Here is an 18,587-nt window from a genome sequence, read left to right as displayed (position 1 = left end):
CTGCAGCTCAGAGCAGTTGGGTTTGTGCTGCTTTGCCCTTCCAAGCATTTCACCCCAAAGCCAAGTTGATGCCTGTGCAGAGCTGGCTGCTGCAGAGCCGTCGGCAGAGGGCAGCAGCAGTCCCTAGAAGTGTGGGTGCTCCACCTTTGAGGGTAGCATTGCTAAGGGGAAAGCAGAGCACAGACCTGCTGTGCTCACACTGAGCTGACTGCTCCTCACTCCACTGGGAGCAGTCCTACAACACTCTGCTCGCAGCAGCTGCTGCTTCACTGGTGACTGCAGAGCTGTATCCCCCTCTGAGTCACCATCTCCTGCAGTGCCACGGGAGGGCTGCACAGCAGGACACTCTTCACTTTCTTTGGAGGTTGCAGCTCCTAATTATTGATAAAGTCACCTACCTGGGTGTCATTCTTCAGAGCCAGCAATGCCATTTTAGATGCTTAATAAGCTGATTTGTTTTTACCTACATTTAAATGAAGCTCTGAGTTTATGCCTGGCTTTCAAAACATGCCTGAAGTGTTCAGCTAATGCATCACCTTAGAAAAAGCTGGCTTGAGAAAACTCTCTTTTCCATGCACAGCATGTCCCATTCTGATGATGAAAGAGTATCCCTAGGAAATAAGATTCCAACTAAATAAGTGAGTGGGTGTGGCAGTTTAGGCAGTTTAGTTTATTATTATTATTATTTAAAAAAATAGAAATCTGTTCTAACAGCAGCATGAGACCACAGTGTCTTAATGCCATTTCCTATTGCACAGCACTCCTGCAGGCTTGCTTTCTGCTGAAAAATGCTTTCACAGATGGTAGTCAGGGAGCTGAAAGCAAATGGCACAGAGATCACCCCTCACTGGTACCCAGGAAGTGGTAACTTCTGTCCTTCCTTGGCTTCAAAAAAGGTGTAGGAGAGGGTGATCAAGTTGACTTTGGCCATTTTAGGGTCCTCTGTAAATTCTGGATCAATGTAGAAGAAGACAGGCATGTCCACCTCCTCCTGAGGATTGAGCCTCTGCTCCTCAAAACAGAAACACTGCAGGGGGAGAGGAAAAAGAACAAAGCAATGAGCAGAGGCTGTGGTAGACTGCCTACAGGAGAGAGAGCTGCAGCTCAGCATCAGCTCCCACTGCCTGCACATCCCTAAACAGTGGGAAGGGATCAACCATGGCTGCATTTCTGTTCCTCTTGTGTTACAGCAAAAGAAATCAGCTATCAATAAACTGGCCAGGCTGGATCTCAGGCTGCCCAGGGATGTGGTTGAGGCCCTGACCCTGCAGACAGTCAAGATGAGACTTGATGCAGCCCTGAGCTAGGACCCTCTAGTTGGAGGTGTCCCTGCTGAGTGTAGGGGGGTTGGACAGGATGAGCTTTGAGGCTCCCTTCCAACCCAGTGCTACTTGTGAAGCTGTCAGCACCTGCCCTCAGTGTCTGTGACACTGAGCACGGTGTGTCTGGCAGCGAGCACCAGCCCTGGTGCAGATGAAGCTGGTCTCTTAACTGGCACACAAACAATGCCATCAGGGTAGAAATGAGGACAAGGCAAAGTCAGCTGAAGTAATCTTTGCTCTCTTCACTTACCTGGATTTTATTGAAGTATTGGCCTGCCTCAAAGGGTATCACATTGTAGGTGGAGATTCCAATTATTGGTTTGTCAGTAGGGTTCTTTGCTTTGTAAAATGCCAGTGCAGTCTCTCCTGGCACCACCTGTGTAAAGTCATTACATGGTGAGTTTCAACCCACTGCAGCCCCTCAGACTTCAGCTGCCCTCAGTTCATTTTCCCTTCTGCTGTTCCCAGTTGCTTCCCTCACTAGTTCACACATATTTTGCTTACAGACAACTGACCCCCATTCAACACTAATATCATCACCAATGTGTGGTGTGCTCTGTCTACATTTTTAACCTTAACCAGGTGCCACTGAGCACCTCATGAGGAAAGTTCTGCCCTATGTGAGGAGCCCTTAACCCTCCCTGCCCAGCCAGCAGCAAAGAGAATCCTGGGATGGAAGTGTTGCAGGAGTGAGGGACCTGGGGTGGTTCAGTCTGGAGAAAAGGAGGGGGTTGGTCTCCTTCTCCCTAGGATCAGGTGGTAGGAAGAGAGGAAATGGCCTGAAATTGTGCCAGGGGAGGGTTAGGTGGAAGATGAGGAAAAATCTCCTTGCTGCAAGAGTGGTCAGGGATGGCACAGGCTGGAGGTGGTGGAGTCCCCATCCCTGGAGGTGTCCAAGAAACCTGTGGCCATGGCACTTGGGGAAATGGCAGTATTGGGTCGATGGTTGGACTGGATGATCTCTGAGGGCTTTTCCAAACCAAACAATTCCATGGTTCTGTCTAACGTGCCCCTGTTGTGTGCTCTTCAGTCCAAAGACAAATCGACGGCTCTGCAGGATCAGGATTCAGGGTGACAAAGGCGCAGGGGGCTGTGCTGGGCACCCCCAGCCTCACTCACGTAGATCTCACTCTGCTGGGGCCTAAAGTTCCACTGGATGCTGGCGTGCACATCCGCGTTGAACGTGACCTTGATCAGCCGGTCCCGCACCGGCTCCATCCTCTCGATCTGCTCCGAGCTGTGGCCTGCGCCGGTGGTGCCGCCCATGCCGGTGGCCTGCCGGGAGGAGAAGGCTGTGAGCGACCCGCGCCGGCCCTGCCGCCGTCCCGCCCCGCGGGGCTCCCCCGGTACCTGGCAGTAGAGGCGGTAGAGCGGCACGGCCGCGTAGGACATGCCCACCATGCCCACGGCGGCGGCGGCGATGTACGCCACGGTCGAGCGGTTCCGCCGCCGCCATTCCTCCTCCTGCCTGCGGGTGAAGGGGTTGGAGCTCCGCTGCCCGCGGGCCCCCCGCGGGGCCGCCGCCCGTCTGCCCGCCCAGAGGCCGTACCGAGCCTTCCCCTCCGGTCGGGGCAGGGCACTGCCCGGCACCAGAGCCCACAGCGGCCCCGGCCCCGCGGGGAGCCGCAGCGCCCGGCCGCACGCCCAACCCCTGCCGCACAGCCCCATGCCCCGCACGGCCCCCGGCGCCGGGCCGGCCGCGGCTCCTCTCGCGAGAGTGGCGGAGAATCGAGTCCCGCCTCCTGCAGCCGCCGGGGCAAGTGGCGGTGTGCTGCCTCGCGGGGCGCTGCTACTGGCGGGGGCAGCGCCGTGCGCCGCCTGCCCGCGGAGCGGAGGGAGCGCAGCCGCCGAGGGTATCCTCTCCGTCGCCCACCCCCGGAGCGGCGCTGAGTGCTCGGGGGGTCCCTGCCCAGCGAGGCCGCTCGGGCGGTGGTTTGCGTGCCGAGGTAACTGTCGCAGCCTGTGAGCACGGCGGGGTTTTGCACCTCCCTTCCCCGCCGGACCCCGCAGCGTCCCGCACCGAGCGGACTCTGGCCGAGCCGGGCCGGCCGGCGCTGTACGGCGCGGGGGGGGGGGGGCAGCGAGGAGCGGTTTAACCGAGCGCTTAACCGGCCGTGAGCTGCCCTGATACCGCCGCAGGGTTAATGTGGGGCTGGAGAGTAGCGGCGGGGCCGCGGGTGAAGTCGCCTTTGTACCCCCGCTCGGCTGTGGGCAGCGCTCGAGGCCACGCTGCCCGCTGCGGGACGGGCGCCGTCCTTTGTCTGCCCGCGGGTCCCCCCCCGGGCATGCTGCCGCTGCTGAGCGCTTGCTGCCGCCGGGTCTGTTTCAGGTGGGTTTCCTCCCTCTGGTTGTTTGTTGTTGTTTAGGCACAAACATGGCAAGGGGAACGAGCAGCGGTTGTCAGCAGCCCGAGCTCCGCGACAGCCAGGACAGGGAAACTGACCAGGCTGCTGCCCAGGGCTGGGCACAGGCTTGGCTGCAGAGGTGCAGCTCTTCGGGCAGCCTGTGCCAGTGCTCCATCACTCTTAAAGAAGTCCCTTCTGATATTTAGATGGAACTTCTCGTGTTCAAGTTTGTGCTCATTGCCTTTGTCCTGTCCCTAGGCACCACTGAACAAAGCCTGCTCCCATGCTCCTGACCCCCACACTTGAAGTGTTTATAAGCATTGATAAGATTCCCCACCTCCCCCCTCAGTTTTCTCCAGGCTAAAAAGCCCCAAGTCCCTCAGCCTTTCTTCAAAAGAGAGATGTTCCAGTCCCTTCATCATCTTCATAGCCCTTTGCTGTACCCCTCCAGCAACTCCTTGTCCTTGAACTGGCGAGTCCAGAACTGGCCCCAGTACTCCAGGTCAGTCCCAGAACTCACTCCCTGTACCACTCTGCTTTGGACAGTCCCAGAACCAGGTGGGAGATGGTGTTCAGCCATAGGTTATCAACACTGGAATGCCAGCAGAGCCCCATGGACAGCTGCAGCCCCCAGGCTTGCATTTAACAGCTCCATCACAAGCTGCTGCATGTCCCTGGAGGGCAGAGGTAGATGAATTGTTGTCAGTGGCCAGAAATAAAGAGCAAGCCCATTTCCAAATGTGGTTTCTCCTTTTTTACAGCAATTATTACCCTGTTTACAGCATTACCAGCCAGTGCTTCATCTGTCAGAATTCTTCACTTTGAGCTTTATTAAAATAGTGCACCTGAGAAGATGGCCACTAGAGATTCCCTAACAAACACAGATCAAAAGTAAGTATTTTTTTCCCCACCCACCCCACCCCCCCAGGGATACAACATTTCCTGGGTTGTAATGTGAAAATTCTTGCAGTTTCCTTGGTAGGATCTTGGTTTGATGGAGTCTTAAAGAAAAAAAAAAGGCAAAACTTTGGTAGGGAAACAGCCTGAAGTAATACCTTAGAAAAGCTACTCCAGCAGCAGTGAATTTACACAGAAAAGGCAGAAATAGCTCTTTAGCTTGTCATGAAGTTGATCAGCACTTGGCTTGGACTGGGATTGCAGAGAGAAGACCCCATGTGGAAATTCCTTCATGCACCTGCAGCTTTGAAAAGGGATTGGTAAGGTACATAGGAAACTATTTCCTTGCACACAGTAAGGGGAGTCTGGATGGAGTTTATAGATGCCCTGGGCTCACACAGCCTGCTCACAAGCCCCTCTGCCCCTACACAGATGGGAGAGAAAGTGACACACCAAAAAAAACCCTCTGGGTTGAGATAAGGAGTTGAGATAAGGAGTTGTGCTGGCAATGATCCAGTGCACAGTGACCTCAGCCTGTTTGCAGGAAGGTGAAGCAAAATGCAGAAGCAGCAACCTCACTGCACCTCCTGACCCACAGCCCAGCACCCCAAAATTGGAAGCAGGAACTGACACAGGAAGCCTCTCATGTTCCAAGCTGAACTTCAAGCTCCTGGTACTTTGCTCCAGCACTTCATTGTGAAGCTGGTGCGACAGCAGCGTGGGATTGAACAGCAGCAGCAGAGGGGAGACACTGGCAGAGGTTGCCCAGGGAGGCTGTGGATGTCCCCTCCCTGGAGGTGTTCAAGGCCAGGCTGGATTAGGCCTTCAGCAACCTGGGCTGGTGGGAGGTGTCCCTGCCTGTGGCAGGGGTTGGGAACTGGATGACCTTGAAGGTCCCCTCCAACCCAACCCATTCTGTGAATCACTGTGCTCCAAAGGCAGCTCTTCATGCATGAAAAATTCACCCAACTGCACCTCAGCCATGGCATGATGGAAAGATGTAATTTTCCATACTTACTCATTTTGTTTATTTTTTTCCTTCTAGGAGACAAGAATGTCCTTGGTTAGACTTTAACCAGGGTTTACCTAAACTTTAAATCATGCACAAGGGCTTAGGCTCAAACCCTGGAGGCTTCTCCACAATGACAGCCTTGCTCAAGCTTTTCCCCATGTTTAACAACTGCCATCTACTGCCATGTGTTGTCTTTTAATCTTGATGGGCTAATCAACACAAGGTAGTTTGAATAATTAGTGGCTTGGGAAAGATGAGAATGAAGTACATGGCACAGCTTTCTCTTGGCTGTGGTCCTTGCCATCATCAGGAATTCTTTACCTGTTCGGGTGAGTGAACCTGAAAGGCTCTGGCTGGCAATGGATTTGGTTAGGATTTGGTTAGGTAGAAGGCATTTTATTAATAACACAAAGAGCTTGGGGATTGTGCTTCCAAAGTCTGCAGATCCCTTTGTCACCTGCTCAGTGATCCTGCTGAGTTGGTAAAGCATTGCAACAATTCCTTTGGGGAAGGTGAGTCACAATTAATAGTGTTGCCAGCACAGAGCGGTTTACCTTGAAGAGGAATCTTGTTTTGCTGCATTAAATGGCAAATGATGTTCCTTGAAATGTTAGCCTGGCTTAGGGATTTTATAGAGTCTTGTTTGAGGATTCCTGGATAATCCTCAAACAGTAATCTGTCATTTGTGGTCTCCTGAGTAGCTTCTCAAAAGGCAGAGAACTTGCAAGGGAAGCAGTGATGCCATTTTTTCTGTATTAATCCTTTAGAAAACCCTTTGGAAGCAGCACAGCAGCAGAATTGGAAGGTGAGGTACAAGAAGTCTTGGGGTGAGTTCAGGAAGCTGAAGACTGCACAGTTCCCTTGGAGGGAGGGATGAAGGAGCACAAGTGACGTGGTACTAATAATCTTCTGATGCCAGCCTGGAGGAAAACAGGAGTTAACCAGGCTGAGGTCAGGTGCTCAGAACTTCTGAAAATCCACCTCTGCCAGACCTTGTGCCAGGAGAGTCCTTTTCCAACTAGATAATTCAAACAGCTTATTCTCAGTGTAATGATACCAATGCATCATTTTTCCTTGCTTTCACACCCCCCCACAATGTCTCAGCCTCTGTTTCCAGAGACAATCTCTAACCTGAGTCCTGTGTTCTCTTCTGACTGCTGTCTGATGAAAGTAAAACCGAAGTTAAAGCCTGCCACAAGCCAGCCCCAGCACTGAGAGGGCAAAGTAATAGTATAATGGCATTTACTCCATTAATGCTTGCAGGCTGCCTGCTTTGCTGCCTTTCCCTTTTCTGTGTGGATGTTCAGCAGCCAGGCTGCTGGGAAGATTGCTTTAGGCAAATCAGGAGTTGCTGCTTCCCACCTTGTTGGGAGGGAGCAGGTGAAGGAATTATTGGCAGAACAGGAGAAAACAGCTTTCTTGTAATTAGTTCATTTGCCCTCAGCTGTGAGGTAGAGATTCCACCTGTAGAAAATGCAAGTAGATTTCCTCTCCTTTGCCTTGATCAGACTTTCAGGTTGCTCCAAATTACCATTTGAGAGAGCAAAAGTCAACATTAGTCTCTAGGTGACTTAGCCAGTGTGACGCAGCAGCTCTCCGAGCAGATTAAGCAGGCAGAGGCTCTCCTTTCCAGCTCTGCCTGCCAGCTTTTTTATTAGTTAGTAGCAGAAACACAACCTTCAGCCAGCTGCACTGGAAAGCTGCAGCCTGCTTTGGTTGCCTTGTCACTGTCTGTGCTGCTGCCCTGAGGAATGTCCTTGCTGTCTCCGGGGGACGAGGCTGAACCTGAGCGCTTCGATGGTCTTTCTCTCCTGTACTGGTAATGCTCAGCCTCAGCCCCATCTCCTGGGGGTGGTATTTAGCCTGTGTTTGGGGAAAGCACAGATCCTTGCAAAGCTGTGGGAATTGTCACCTGCTCACAAGGAGCCAGGAGTCTCTGATGGGGATTTTTTTGTTAAGTGATGTCTGTTTTGAAGAGGGGCAGGGATTGTTCTTCTTAGTTAGGTGCTTGGTTGGTGCACAGACAATTCCAGTCCACTCTCAGCAGTGCAGAGCAGAAGAGTCTCTGGAGCTGGGTGTTTGATAAGCCTAGATACAAAGATGTAAACCAGAAAGCTGATGAACTTTGTCTCTGCTCTTGAGAAAGTAATAGGAAAAAAAAAGTATAAACTATTTCATTTTAATTGCTCAGCAGTGCAGATCAGAAGAGTATCTGGAGCTGGGTGTTCTGATAAGCCTAGATTTAAAGATGCAAATCAGAAGTCTGCTGAACTTCTTTGTCTCTGCTCCTAAAAAAGTAATAGGGGGGAAAAAAAAGTATAAAATATTTCATTTGGCTTTCTCAGCAGTGCAGATCAGGATATCTGGAGCTGGGTGTTCTGGTCTGGATATAAAGATGTAAACCAGAAAGTTGTTGAACTTTTAGTCTCTGCTCCTAAAACCTGATATAAAAGCAGTATCCAGTATCTCATTTTAGTTGCTTTCACTGGAGCATCTACACCAAGTGGCACACCCTTAGTCTTTCAGCATTCCAGACTTCAGCTGAAATATTGAGTTGAGTTTTGTTCAGTCTAACAGAGCCCAGTTGTGCATTTGGTGGAGTCTAGCTTGTTTATTTCATTTGTTGCTCTTCCCTGTGTGCTGACAGCTTGCTCACAAGGTGTTGTTTTCTGCATGGCTTCTCCAGGAATGAGCTTTTTATTTCAACCTGATGATGTAGTTTCCATCTCTGCCTACAAAGACCATTGACATTGTTTTCTGTTGCCACTACTGCTGGGTTTAGAAGCCTCTTCCCTTCCTTACCCTGTTGAGCAGATTTCTAATGTCTGGGGGGAAGAATCCTAACATTTCATGAATATTAAATAATGATAACATGAAATAAGTGTTAGCTGGGTGCTAAATCCAGAGGGGGTTTTATAGTGAAAGCGTTAAAGCTCTGCTTATTTTATTACAACTGTGAGAAGTGGCTTGGCTTGAAGATGCATCTCTAAGTTATATGGGAGAAAAACTAACACCAGATGCCAGCAAGATGTGAAGTGCTGAACAGATTCAGGGCATTTGAAGATCCTTCTCTTTGCTTTTATGTGATGAAGTAATTTCAGATGACATGGATTGGAGGGATTTAGTCTTCAGAGCATAAACAAACCCCAGTGTGTGCTCCAAGTGCCAGCTCTTTCTCCTCATAGGTGGCAACACCAAGACCATTTCTCTTTTTCAGAGGTCTCTTATTCCTCTCCACTGTGAATTAGTGGTTTGTGTGTTCCCTCTACTGCCTCTGCCAGTATCCATTTTTTGTTAGCCAGGGTCCTTTTGAAAGTGCTGCCTCTAGATCCTTCCCTACCCAGCCCCCCATGCCTAGATTTGATCGTATTTCACCTTCATTTTATATGATGCTACCTAAAGGGTTCTCCGACTTCTGGAGAAGTCTGAACTTTGTAAAGTCTTGAGATTTGATTTTAAGACTTGGCAAAAGCAACCTTCTGTGCAAGGTGGAGCTGACATTGGTTCTTGCTTTTTGGTTTTAATGACAACCTGCTCTGTGAAAAGTGCTGAGCCAGGAACAGAGCAGCAGCAGCAGCAAAAGGCGAGACAGAAAACAATAGTCATTGTCTCCTTATTTTAAAGCTTGGAGCACCTGATTGGGGTGCTCAGAGATGGGCAGGGATCAGGACACACCTGTACAGAGCATGACTTGTGTGCTGTCCTTCAGCCTCAAAACACTTTGTAGTCATGTTAAGTACCAGCTAGCAAGTGCCAGCTGGCAGTCAGAATGCTCTGCTGTGTGGGACAGGAGCAGCTGACCAAAGAGCAGAGTGAAGGATTCATTCTTCCTTTCAGACTGGGATGAAGTAAAAGCAGTTTGGTTCATTACAGGCTGAACAGAATTTGCCTTCTGCTCAGCCAAACAGTGGCAAGGTCGTGTTGGTGGCCAAATGCTCTAAGCTAGGCTTCAACATTGCTTTGGAGCCTGGGAAACAAATACTCCAACAGACAGCACAGTGCAGACCACAGAGGGTTTGAGGCATAGGCTGCCTACTTGTTTCGAGAGAGGAGCTCCTGGGTCTGCTCTCGTGGCCAAGACTTCCCAAAGCAAAGGCTCACAATGCAAATATTTGGGAGTTTGAGGCTGTGGAACCAACTGTTGCTTTTCAGAGCAGGTTCTTATCCCTTAAAAACTCATCCAATTTTCTTATACCAAAGCAAAGGAAGTGCTGATGCTCTCTAGCAGCTGGATCTCTTGTCTGGTGCTGCAATTGAGGAGCCTTTGGACCTTCTGTACGTCTCCCTTCCCTCTAGCACTACAGCTTCCATGACCTGTCCCCTGGCTTTGGCAGCAGTATCCTTTTCAGGCGTGGAGTTCAGGCTGTGTGCTGGATTTGGGCACGTGGGAGGATTTGGGTCACTGTGTCCTCCACTTTGATCTGCTTTTCCCCACTGCTAATGAATTCTACTTGTTCCACTTCACTTTTACATCATGCTCCAGATAATGCAACTCTAATATAGAACAAGATGTAGGTCAAGGCAGGAAAACCTAAGTGGTGCTTCTGCTGCTTTGGGTTTGGTTTTTTTTTTTTTTTTGTAGAAAGGATCTGGGGAGTCTGCTCCAGAACTGCTGGAAATGATCAAGGGGAATCTGGATTGAGAGGAATTCCTAACCCTTTGCCTTCTCAGAGCTGTGTGCTGGCCACGTTTCTGATGGAGCTGTAAACTGAAGCTTCAAAACTCTTTGTTTTACTCTGTATTCCTCCTTAATTCTTTAGCATCATCAACTGCCTCCAAAATATTAACCTGGCTGCAGACAATTCCTGGGGCCGTGCTGGGAGGGAACACAGAGGAGCAGCAGGAGAGTTTGGAAAGGAGCCTCCTGAATCCAGAGAAAGCAAACAATATTGAGTGCAGAAATGGGAGACTCTAGGGGAGAAAAAGGAAAAAAAAAAAAAGAAAAAGATGCTCCTCATAAGCACAAAATTCTGTCAGATACCTTACAAACATTTTTGTGTGGACTGTCTCAGCAGTGGTTTGGTTTTAATCTTCCTGATCTGAGATGTTTTGATGTTTTCTTCTTGCCTGAACACTGAGCTGGACCAGGTTGTGGGATTTTGTTTCTATTTCATCATAATCCTTTCACTGGAAACAAAGTGGGATCTGGCCTGAAATGCTTTGGGGGGAAAGGAGGGGAACCACACATCCTTTGTTCTACCTTATGCTTGTTCTGAGGAGGTTGAGATTGCACTGGGGAAGGGGTGGTGAGGAGGTAGCAAAATACTGAGTTGTCAGTGGAGAAAACTGGGGTTGGTTTGTATGAGGCTTCAGAAGATGGTCGCTGTAATTTCCGCTCTGTTAACATAGCTCTAGCTCTGTCATTTCTGTAATTAGGGATTTAATGACTTTTGGTTTATTCCTTAGGACTATCATGGGCCCTCATGGGATCAATCGAGCTGTCCACCGCATTTCTTTTTCTGATTGCCAGGATGGATTAGGTAATGAGATGGATCCTGGTGGGGCTCCTGGTGGTGGCCCTGGTGATGTTCTTGATGCTCTTGATAGCAGAGGTGCTCCAGCCCTTTGCTGTGAGGCCAGGCTGAGGGAGCTAGGGTTGTTCAGCCTGGAGGAGAGAAAATTCCAGGGGGACCTCAGAGCTGTCTTCCAGTACCTGAAGGGATTCCAGTACCTGGACTCTGGAACAGGCTGCACAGGGAGGTTGAGGATGCCTCCTCCCTGGAGGTGTTCAGGGCCAGGTTAGATGAAGCCTTGAGCAACCTGTCGCTGCCTATGGCAGGGGGGTTGGAGTAGATGATCTCTGAGGTCCCTTCCAACCTGACTCATTCTATGATGAGCAAACCAAATCTCACAGCACCTGTTGGGCTCCCCCAGGTCTGGGTGCCATCAGTAGCAGTTGAGTTGTTCTGGCTTTTGTGGAGTTATCTGTAGGTCACTGAGCACAGCAGGTGGAATGACCGATTCCTTGCTATTCTCTTTCCCTTGTTCTGCAGGAGTTAAAATCATTGGAGGCTACAGAGCACAGACAGCAGAAGACTATGGGATTTTCATCAAGAGAGTTCTGCCTGGAGGGGTTGCTGCTGTAGACAGTAAGTTGTGTTGTACTTCTGCTCACAAACACACTGCCTGTAAAAGATCTGCCAAAAGAAGCTTTTATTGGACTTTGTAGATGAGGCTGTTTAGAATGGGATGGGTTCATCAGGGTTCAGGATGTTGTGGCTAACTTGGAGAGAGGCATCAAACTTGGAACCCTTCATGGGGAAAGGTTTTAATGCTCTCAGCTCTGGAAGATGGCATTCTGTGATTGTAGAGTGATTGATGTACCAGACATGAACACATCAGTACCTGGCAACTTAGCTGTGTGAAGAGCAAAAATCAGCTGTGACAGAGACATTCCAGTGCCACAAACCTTTGTAACCAACACAAATAGCTAAAGACCAGCCCGTTTCAGCGGCTGTTCTGTGGCTGATTGATATTTATTAGCCTTATCACAATGACCTGCCTTAATTAGGATCAGCTGCTGAAAGCCCTGAGGTTGGTTGTTGCCTTCAGCCATGTAGAAAAGGAGGGGAGCCCTGCCCTGTTGCTGGGAGGTGCTCACCATCTCCCTCTGGCTTTGTTCCTTCCTGGTGATTTTGTTACAAGGCCGATTGCTGGCTGGGGACCTGATCTTGGATGTCAATGGAGAAAACTTGGTTGGAGTCACCAATGAGAGGTATGCTTGTGCTGACTGCTGAGGGTTCATTAGAGGGTGTCCAGAGACAGGGCAAGGGGGGATGGTTGGAAGCTGAGGCAGAGCAGGGTTAGACTGGAGCTGAGGAAGAAATCCTTCAGTAGGAGGGTGGTGAGACTCTGGAACAGGCTGCCCAGGGAGGGTATTATAGGGATATTTTGTGGACATTATTGACCACTGACTAAAAGAACACAGCTCCACTGAGATGTCCGTGATTAATTCCTCCTGTAAGGTACCCTGGAGAAGGAGCAGGACTTGATGTGCGTTTGTATGACAGAGCCAGCTCAGCTCTTCATGAGGTGGATTAGAGAATGTAGGGGCAAATAGCAGTAAATGGAATTAAGCTATTACAATATTTGTACAGCTATCTGTTAGCTCAGCACCCGTGAGTGCAAACCACACGGCTCACAAGAGTCACTGCAGCAGGGCAGTGAAGGAGAAGTAGTTTAGCAAAATGTTACTTGGACACTGGAATCATCTCCCAAGGGAAGCAGTGGAAGGAAAGTAGAGAAGAGGCAGGGAAGGGGAGAGGGGGAAGGAAAGCAGAGGGGCAGGGGAGGGGAAGGGCAGTCCCAGTTCATTCCCATCGGCAGGCACAGACACACCACCACCTGTCTTGCACTCAGGTCTCCAGAGCTTCATTCGGGTGATGCTGCTGGCAGGCAAAGCGATTACCTATGTGAAGCAAGTGTCCACTTCCCTGCTCTTTCAGCACTGCTCACCCTCTGCTTCTTGCCAGCACCCTGGAATGTTTCTCTGGCTGCTTTTTCCCCCTCCTAGGGCCGTTGACATCCTGCGCAGCGCATCGGCATCCAACCACATGTCTTTGCTGGTTGCTAGAGATGAAGAAGCCAAGTAAGAGAAAAGGAAAGCATTGGGCTAAGCTCAAAGCTGCTAAGGGCAGGGCTGTACCTCAGGGGGTGGGTGGGTTTGCAGGTTCTTGCAGGTCAGTTTTCATTGCAGCTTCGTACTGCACCTGAGTGGTGTTGGACACCAATTCATCCTGAGAGGATTTGCATCAATGGAAAGCTGCAAGTTTCAGTTTCCTGGAGAGGACTGAAACCTGCTGCATTAAAAATGATTTGCTGTGATCATTTTGAAGTGCTTGCCACATTTTTAAAATGATAAAAAGAAAAGCCCAAGGAATTCATTAGAGCTACGAGCACCCCAAAGCTGTCTGGTTTAAGCTGAGTCTTGCCTTCTGCAAACAGGCAGCTCTGGAGATGGTTTCCTCTCAGAAGTTTTGCTTTTCAGGCTTTAATGAGCTCTGAGTGAGTTTGGCTAAGCAGGTTAAACTGTTCACTGCAGCAGGACCATTATTAGGACTGCTCTGTTCAATATTGCTTTCCAAGGTAAGCTGCTTAAGCTTATAAACCAACATGGGCAGGGAGTCGTCAGAGCTGCTGGCATCCAGGGCTGGAGCCCTTCCTGCCTTCAAATCTCAGGAGGAAATGGCTGTGATGTAACCATATTTGGTAATCATTGCAGGAATAGCTGCTGGGATTTCCCACTCCTGGGATGTTCCACTGCCAGAGTAATCTCTGCATAAAGGAATTGTCTCTTTAGCCTTTTGTCCAATTTAAGCTTCCCCTTTCTGCTGCTGTATTCTCTCTGTATTCTCTCTGATATTTAAATCTCTGTGGCCTCTGAGCTCTCCTTTTTTACAGGTATCTGTGAGGTCCACTCTTAATCTGCATTTATCTAAAGCACACTGACCTAGTTCCTCTAACCTCCCACAACAATTAAAATCCATCAGGGTGGCCTGGGCAGGATTTGCCACTACCTGCAGCCCTGCAGTTAATGTCTGCAGGTACCTTCCTGCTTTGATTTGCACTCAGCTGGGGTTCGGTCTGGTCCCTGGGTCTGGCATTAGCTCCATAAAATGTCTTTTCTAAACAGCATGCACCCAGCAGATCCCAACCACCCTCTGCAGTCACTGGAATTGCTTAGGTATTATCTCCCCTCCAATCAACTAATTTCTGTTCTCTCTCTAATTCTGCAGTATTAATTTGCTGATGTTCCTGGTTTACCTCATTCTAGATTATTTCTTTTAATCTGAGGGACTGAGGTAATCAGAGCTCTCATTTCAATTTTTGTTGTTGTTGTTTGATGAGGCTGCATTCAGTATTAGATTAATCAAGAAGGTTTGGATTCTCCTTGTTGCATGCAAACAGGATGTAAATCTCTGCCCCTTTTCAGCCTGTTTGTTACAGGATGTTTGGCTTCTGCAAAGAACTTTTGCCTTTTGTATTATTAATTATTTATTATTATTTTCCCCATTATTAATTATTTATTATTGTTAATTCTGACAAAGAACTGCCCTGGATTCCAGCAGCTGGGGCTTTTAAAAAAGGTTCCCTAATGGAACCAGTAGCAAAGCCCAAGCAGATACAAGATTTAATACATAATGATCCCTACCTCAAGTGGAGCAGGCTAAGTTAAAGGTTTGCATCCATTTTCCTCATTCTTGAATAATTAATGACTGTTTCTTCTGCCCTCATGAGCTTTTAGAGGTGCCACATCTTTGTTTCTCAGTCTCTTCTGGGTTCTTGTTCAGTATTGTTGAACTAATGGAGGGTTGGGGTTGTTCAGCCTGGAGAAGGAAAGACTCCAGGGGGACCTTAAAGCAGCCTTCCAGTATTTGAAGGGAGCTACAGGAGAGCTGGGGAGGGACTTTTGATCTTTTTCTTGCCTCTCCCCAGCATTTGACAGGGCTTTCCCCTTTCAGCTGAGGCTGAGCTTCCTTCTCTGAGAGAGAGCAACTCCTCAGTGGGAACAGCAGCAGGTTTCAGAGGGTGCACTTTAACCCCAAATCCTGATAAAGGGAATCTTTTTATTGCCACAGGAAAGAATTCCATGACCTGATGGATAAGTATGGCTCTCACAGTGACACCAACTCTGCAAGGAGTTCTCCAACACCAGCTGGTGAGAGGTTGCTTCCTAAGCTGACATTATCCCATGGGACAGCAGTCTGCAGGAGCAGAGGATTCACTTCAAAGTCCTTTCTTTTGGGGGGAGAATATATTGGAGAAAGGGATTGAGAGTCAGGCAAACCCCAGGTTTACTTAGACTTTACCATTTAAGTTGTGGTTAAATATGTCATTTGAGGGGGGTTTGTGTCAGTTTCCCTAACTCTTAAATCCTTTCTAGCAATGTTAATTCATGGATAATAGGCAAAGTCTTTGCTCCCTGCTGATAAAATTGTGCCACAGAAGTTCAAAGTGCCAATAGGAGTTTGAACTGGAATTCTACAGATCCTAATCCTTGTGGAACCCCTGGGCAGCCTCAGCTAGTTGGAGGTGTCCCTGCTCTCAGACTCACAGATTGCATCAGGCTGGCAGGGAGCCTCCAAGCTCCTCTTGTCCAACCCCCCTGCACTCAGCAGGGACACCTGCACCTGGAGCAGGCTGCCCAGGGGCACAGCAAGGCTGATCTCCACCACAACCCTGGGCAGCCTGTTCCAGTCTCTCACCACCCTCACTGTGCAGAACTTCCTCCTGATGTCCAACCTCCATCTCCCCTGCTCCAGTTCCAAACCACTGCCCTGCTGGCTGCAGGAGTCTTGGACAAGTGACCTTTGGGGGTCGCTTCCAACCGGATGCAGCCTGTGCTGCTGTGAATTGTTGCCTGGTTTTGGCTGTACTGTGCAGTGTGGTGATTATGCTTCTGGCAAATCAGGGGGGAATCTTGATGGTTTTTAACCTGCTTTGAAACAAAAAAATCATCTCTGGCTTTGTTTCAAATTGCTGGAACCCTGGGAGGCTCCCATCTCTTGGCTCTTCAGACTTTCCTTTGCTTGCCTGGTTGCTTATGGTTTGTTTGCTGTCTAACATGGAAGTAGTCTTCCTGCATGTACTTACAGGAGTTGAAAATTGATGCTTTCTCCCAAATGTGTGTTTTATTTCTTGCTTTTGTTGTTTCTTTAAGCAAAGCCTGTAGACAATCCTTCTTCTGGCTCCTCCTCAAGGTCCCAGAGTCCTCAGTTTCATCCAAAGGACAATGTCTCCACCAGCTGCAGAAATAATTCCATCCCAGCGCCGTCCCCAAATCTTGCAAAGTAATTTCCAAAGCTGACTGTAACTCTCTCCTCTGAACTCTAGAAAAGGCTGGGTTTGGCTGGGCAGGAAAAATTGGGGTTGAGCTCTAAATATTCAGCATTTTAATTCTGTGTTTAAATCCTGTGACTTTTCATGTCTTTGATATTGGAAACTTTCAGCTTTAAGTTACTGTTCTCCTTTATTGATTGCTTAGGTGGCAGAAGCAGATGAGTCAGGTTGGTTTTTGGTCTTGGGGTCTCCCTCATGAATTAATGCTCCTGGTTTATGAGCACCTAGGGACTTAGAGAAGCACTGGATGCATGGAACAGAGAGGAGCCTTTAGCCCTGTGAATTAATAACCTGATTTATCCATTTTCTTTGTAATGCCTAGAAGGAGCACCTAAAGGTACTGATTTTTGTAGTGACTGAGCAGTGACTTGTTGAACACTGAGATTAAATGCCCACTGGGTGGGTTTGTTGTGGTCACACATATTGGGGAAATCAATCAGATAAAGATATTCTGTGCCTTGAGTCCTTAGTGAGTGTCCAGCTATGGAGTGACTCTGCTTTGCTTTCCCTTGCAGGGACAGTGCCTTTCAGATCATCTTTGTCTGCAGAGGAACAAGCCTGGGCTTGAGCATTGTAGGAGGGATTAACAGAAATGAGGGGCCCTTGGTGTATGTCCAAGAAGTGATCCCTGGTGGGGATTGTCACAAGGTATAAAACCTTCATTGCCTTCCTCCCCTTTCACTATTTTTGCCTTCATTTAGTCCCTGCTTCAGTATTTGGTGTGTAGCTTAAATACAGAACCTGTGTCCCTCCTTGCTGTCTCTTCACTCAGCATTATCTCATTGCACCAGGCCATGGTTACCTGGAAAGGGAAATTATTCGTGAGTTCATGTGAGGTAAATGAGGATCCTATTCCCCAGTTTACATAGGAGAAAGTAAGGAATCAGCTTCTTCAGCAGGCTGCTTGATGCAAGGTGAATCAGCTACAGATTGCATCTCTTGGGGGATTTTTTGCCTTGGGCATAAAAAAAATCATTTTTCCATTAGAGATAATTTGTAGGCAAAGCAGAATAAACACCTTTGGAGAGTGCAGACTACTAAATGCCTGGATCAGTGCTGGTTGCTGTTTTCCTGTCTGACAAATGCAGTGCAGGAGGCTTTCTCACTTGTAAGAAGTAAAAAAAGAGCAGAGCTGTCTGCTCCCAGTGCACAGAGCTGCTTGGTCCTGGCATCCTAGGGTGGGTCTGATGTGTAGGCAGCCAGGCTGTGCCTCTTGCTGAGCAGGAGAGTACAAATCAATTCCACAAGCAATGAGGTTTGCCCCAAAGCAGTCTGTAACCACTTGTGACTGATTCTTGGTAGGGGAAGCTTAGTCCTAAAATGCCAAGATGGGAGGAGAACCTGCAGTGTTTCCCAGGGCTTCTTGAGTTGGTGAACTCTAATCAGTCTTTTTTTTTTCCTTTTTTTTTCCCTCCTATTTTTGTGGCCTCTAAAACATTCTTCTGAGTGTAAAGTTAATTTAATATAACATAATTTAATTTCATATAATTTAAGGGCTATCACTTACAGTCAAGTGAGACATCAATTTGAGGTAGGTTCTAATATTATCAATAGTAAAAGGGGATTCCCCAGTCTTGATTATTGATCCTGCTGGAGAAACCTCAGTTCCAAGCACATTTGAAACCTCAGCCAGCTGAGGGCAGCATTGGAATTGTTATCTTTTAATAGGCTGGCTGCAAGGGAGGGAAAAGATCTACAGCTTCTATCTTTAATCAGGAAATAAAACTTTGGAAACTTTAAGACAAAAAATTATAATCCAAAAAACTGTAGTCCAAGGACTTTTTTCTTTAGTCCACGGAGCCTACAGGAGGGCTGCAGAGAGGCTTTTCCTAAGGGTGTCTAGAGACAGAACAAGAGGGAAAGGTTTGAAGCTGAGGCAGAGCAGAGTTAGAGTGGAGCTGAGGAAGAAGTTCTTCAGTAGAAGGGTGGTGAGACTGGCACAGGCTGCCCAGGGAGGCTGTGGCCAGGCTGGATGAGGTCTTGAGCAGCTGAGTCTAGCTGAGAGGTGTCCCTGCCCATGGAGGGGAGGTTGGAGCACATGAGCTCTGAGAGGTCCCTTCCAACCTGAGCCATTCTGTGATTCTGTTTCATCTCTGTGCTTTGTTTGGGGTTTTTAGTAGAGTTCTGTATCTGGGTCCTGTTTATTCTTTACACATCAGAGAGCTGTTCTGT

At 48.6% G+C, this 18,587-nt stretch overlaps 2 protein-coding genes across 2 annotated transcripts in view; one reads left to right on the top strand and one right to left on the bottom strand.

Annotated features, from left to right (window-relative positions):
* Window positions 1–656: 656 nt before the first annotated feature.
* On the bottom strand, window positions 657–2,990 carry LOC128976605 (cytochrome c oxidase assembly protein COX11, mitochondrial). Its single transcript, XM_054393904.1, has 4 exons — window positions 2,673–2,990; window positions 2,442–2,597; window positions 1,573–1,698; window positions 657–1,027 (listed from the first exon to the last, which is right to left on the bottom strand). Exons 1-4 carry the CDS (start codon window positions 2,988–2,990, stop codon window positions 845–847), a joined length of 783 nt encoding a protein of 260 aa, XP_054249879.1. The 3' UTR covers window positions 657–844.
* A 4,337-nt stretch (window positions 2,991–7,327) lies between these two features.
* Window positions 7,328–18,587, top strand: part of STXBP4 (syntaxin binding protein 4) — a 53,309-nt gene continuing 42,049 nt past the window's right edge. Inside the window, exons 1-8 of the mRNA XM_054393916.1 lie at window positions 7,328–7,395; window positions 10,983–11,056; window positions 11,570–11,665; window positions 12,222–12,291; window positions 13,090–13,164; window positions 15,155–15,234; window positions 16,237–16,366; window positions 16,931–17,063. Of these exons, the coding sequence (XP_054249891.1) occupies window positions 7,328–7,395; window positions 10,983–11,056; window positions 11,570–11,665; window positions 12,222–12,291; window positions 13,090–13,164; window positions 15,155–15,234; window positions 16,237–16,366; window positions 16,931–17,063 (726 nt within the window). The remainder of the gene's footprint in view (window positions 7,396–10,982; window positions 11,057–11,569; window positions 11,666–12,221; window positions 12,292–13,089; window positions 13,165–15,154; window positions 15,235–16,236; window positions 16,367–16,930; window positions 17,064–18,587) is intronic.

This window comes from Indicator indicator, chromosome 29 (genome assembly GCF_027791375.1).
Source record: "Indicator indicator isolate 239-I01 chromosome 29, UM_Iind_1.1, whole genome shotgun sequence".
In the NCBI taxonomy this organism is placed as follows: domain Eukaryota; kingdom Metazoa; phylum Chordata; class Aves; order Piciformes; family Indicatoridae; genus Indicator; species Indicator indicator.
This window is presented reverse-complemented; position numbering and strand designations above follow the sequence as displayed.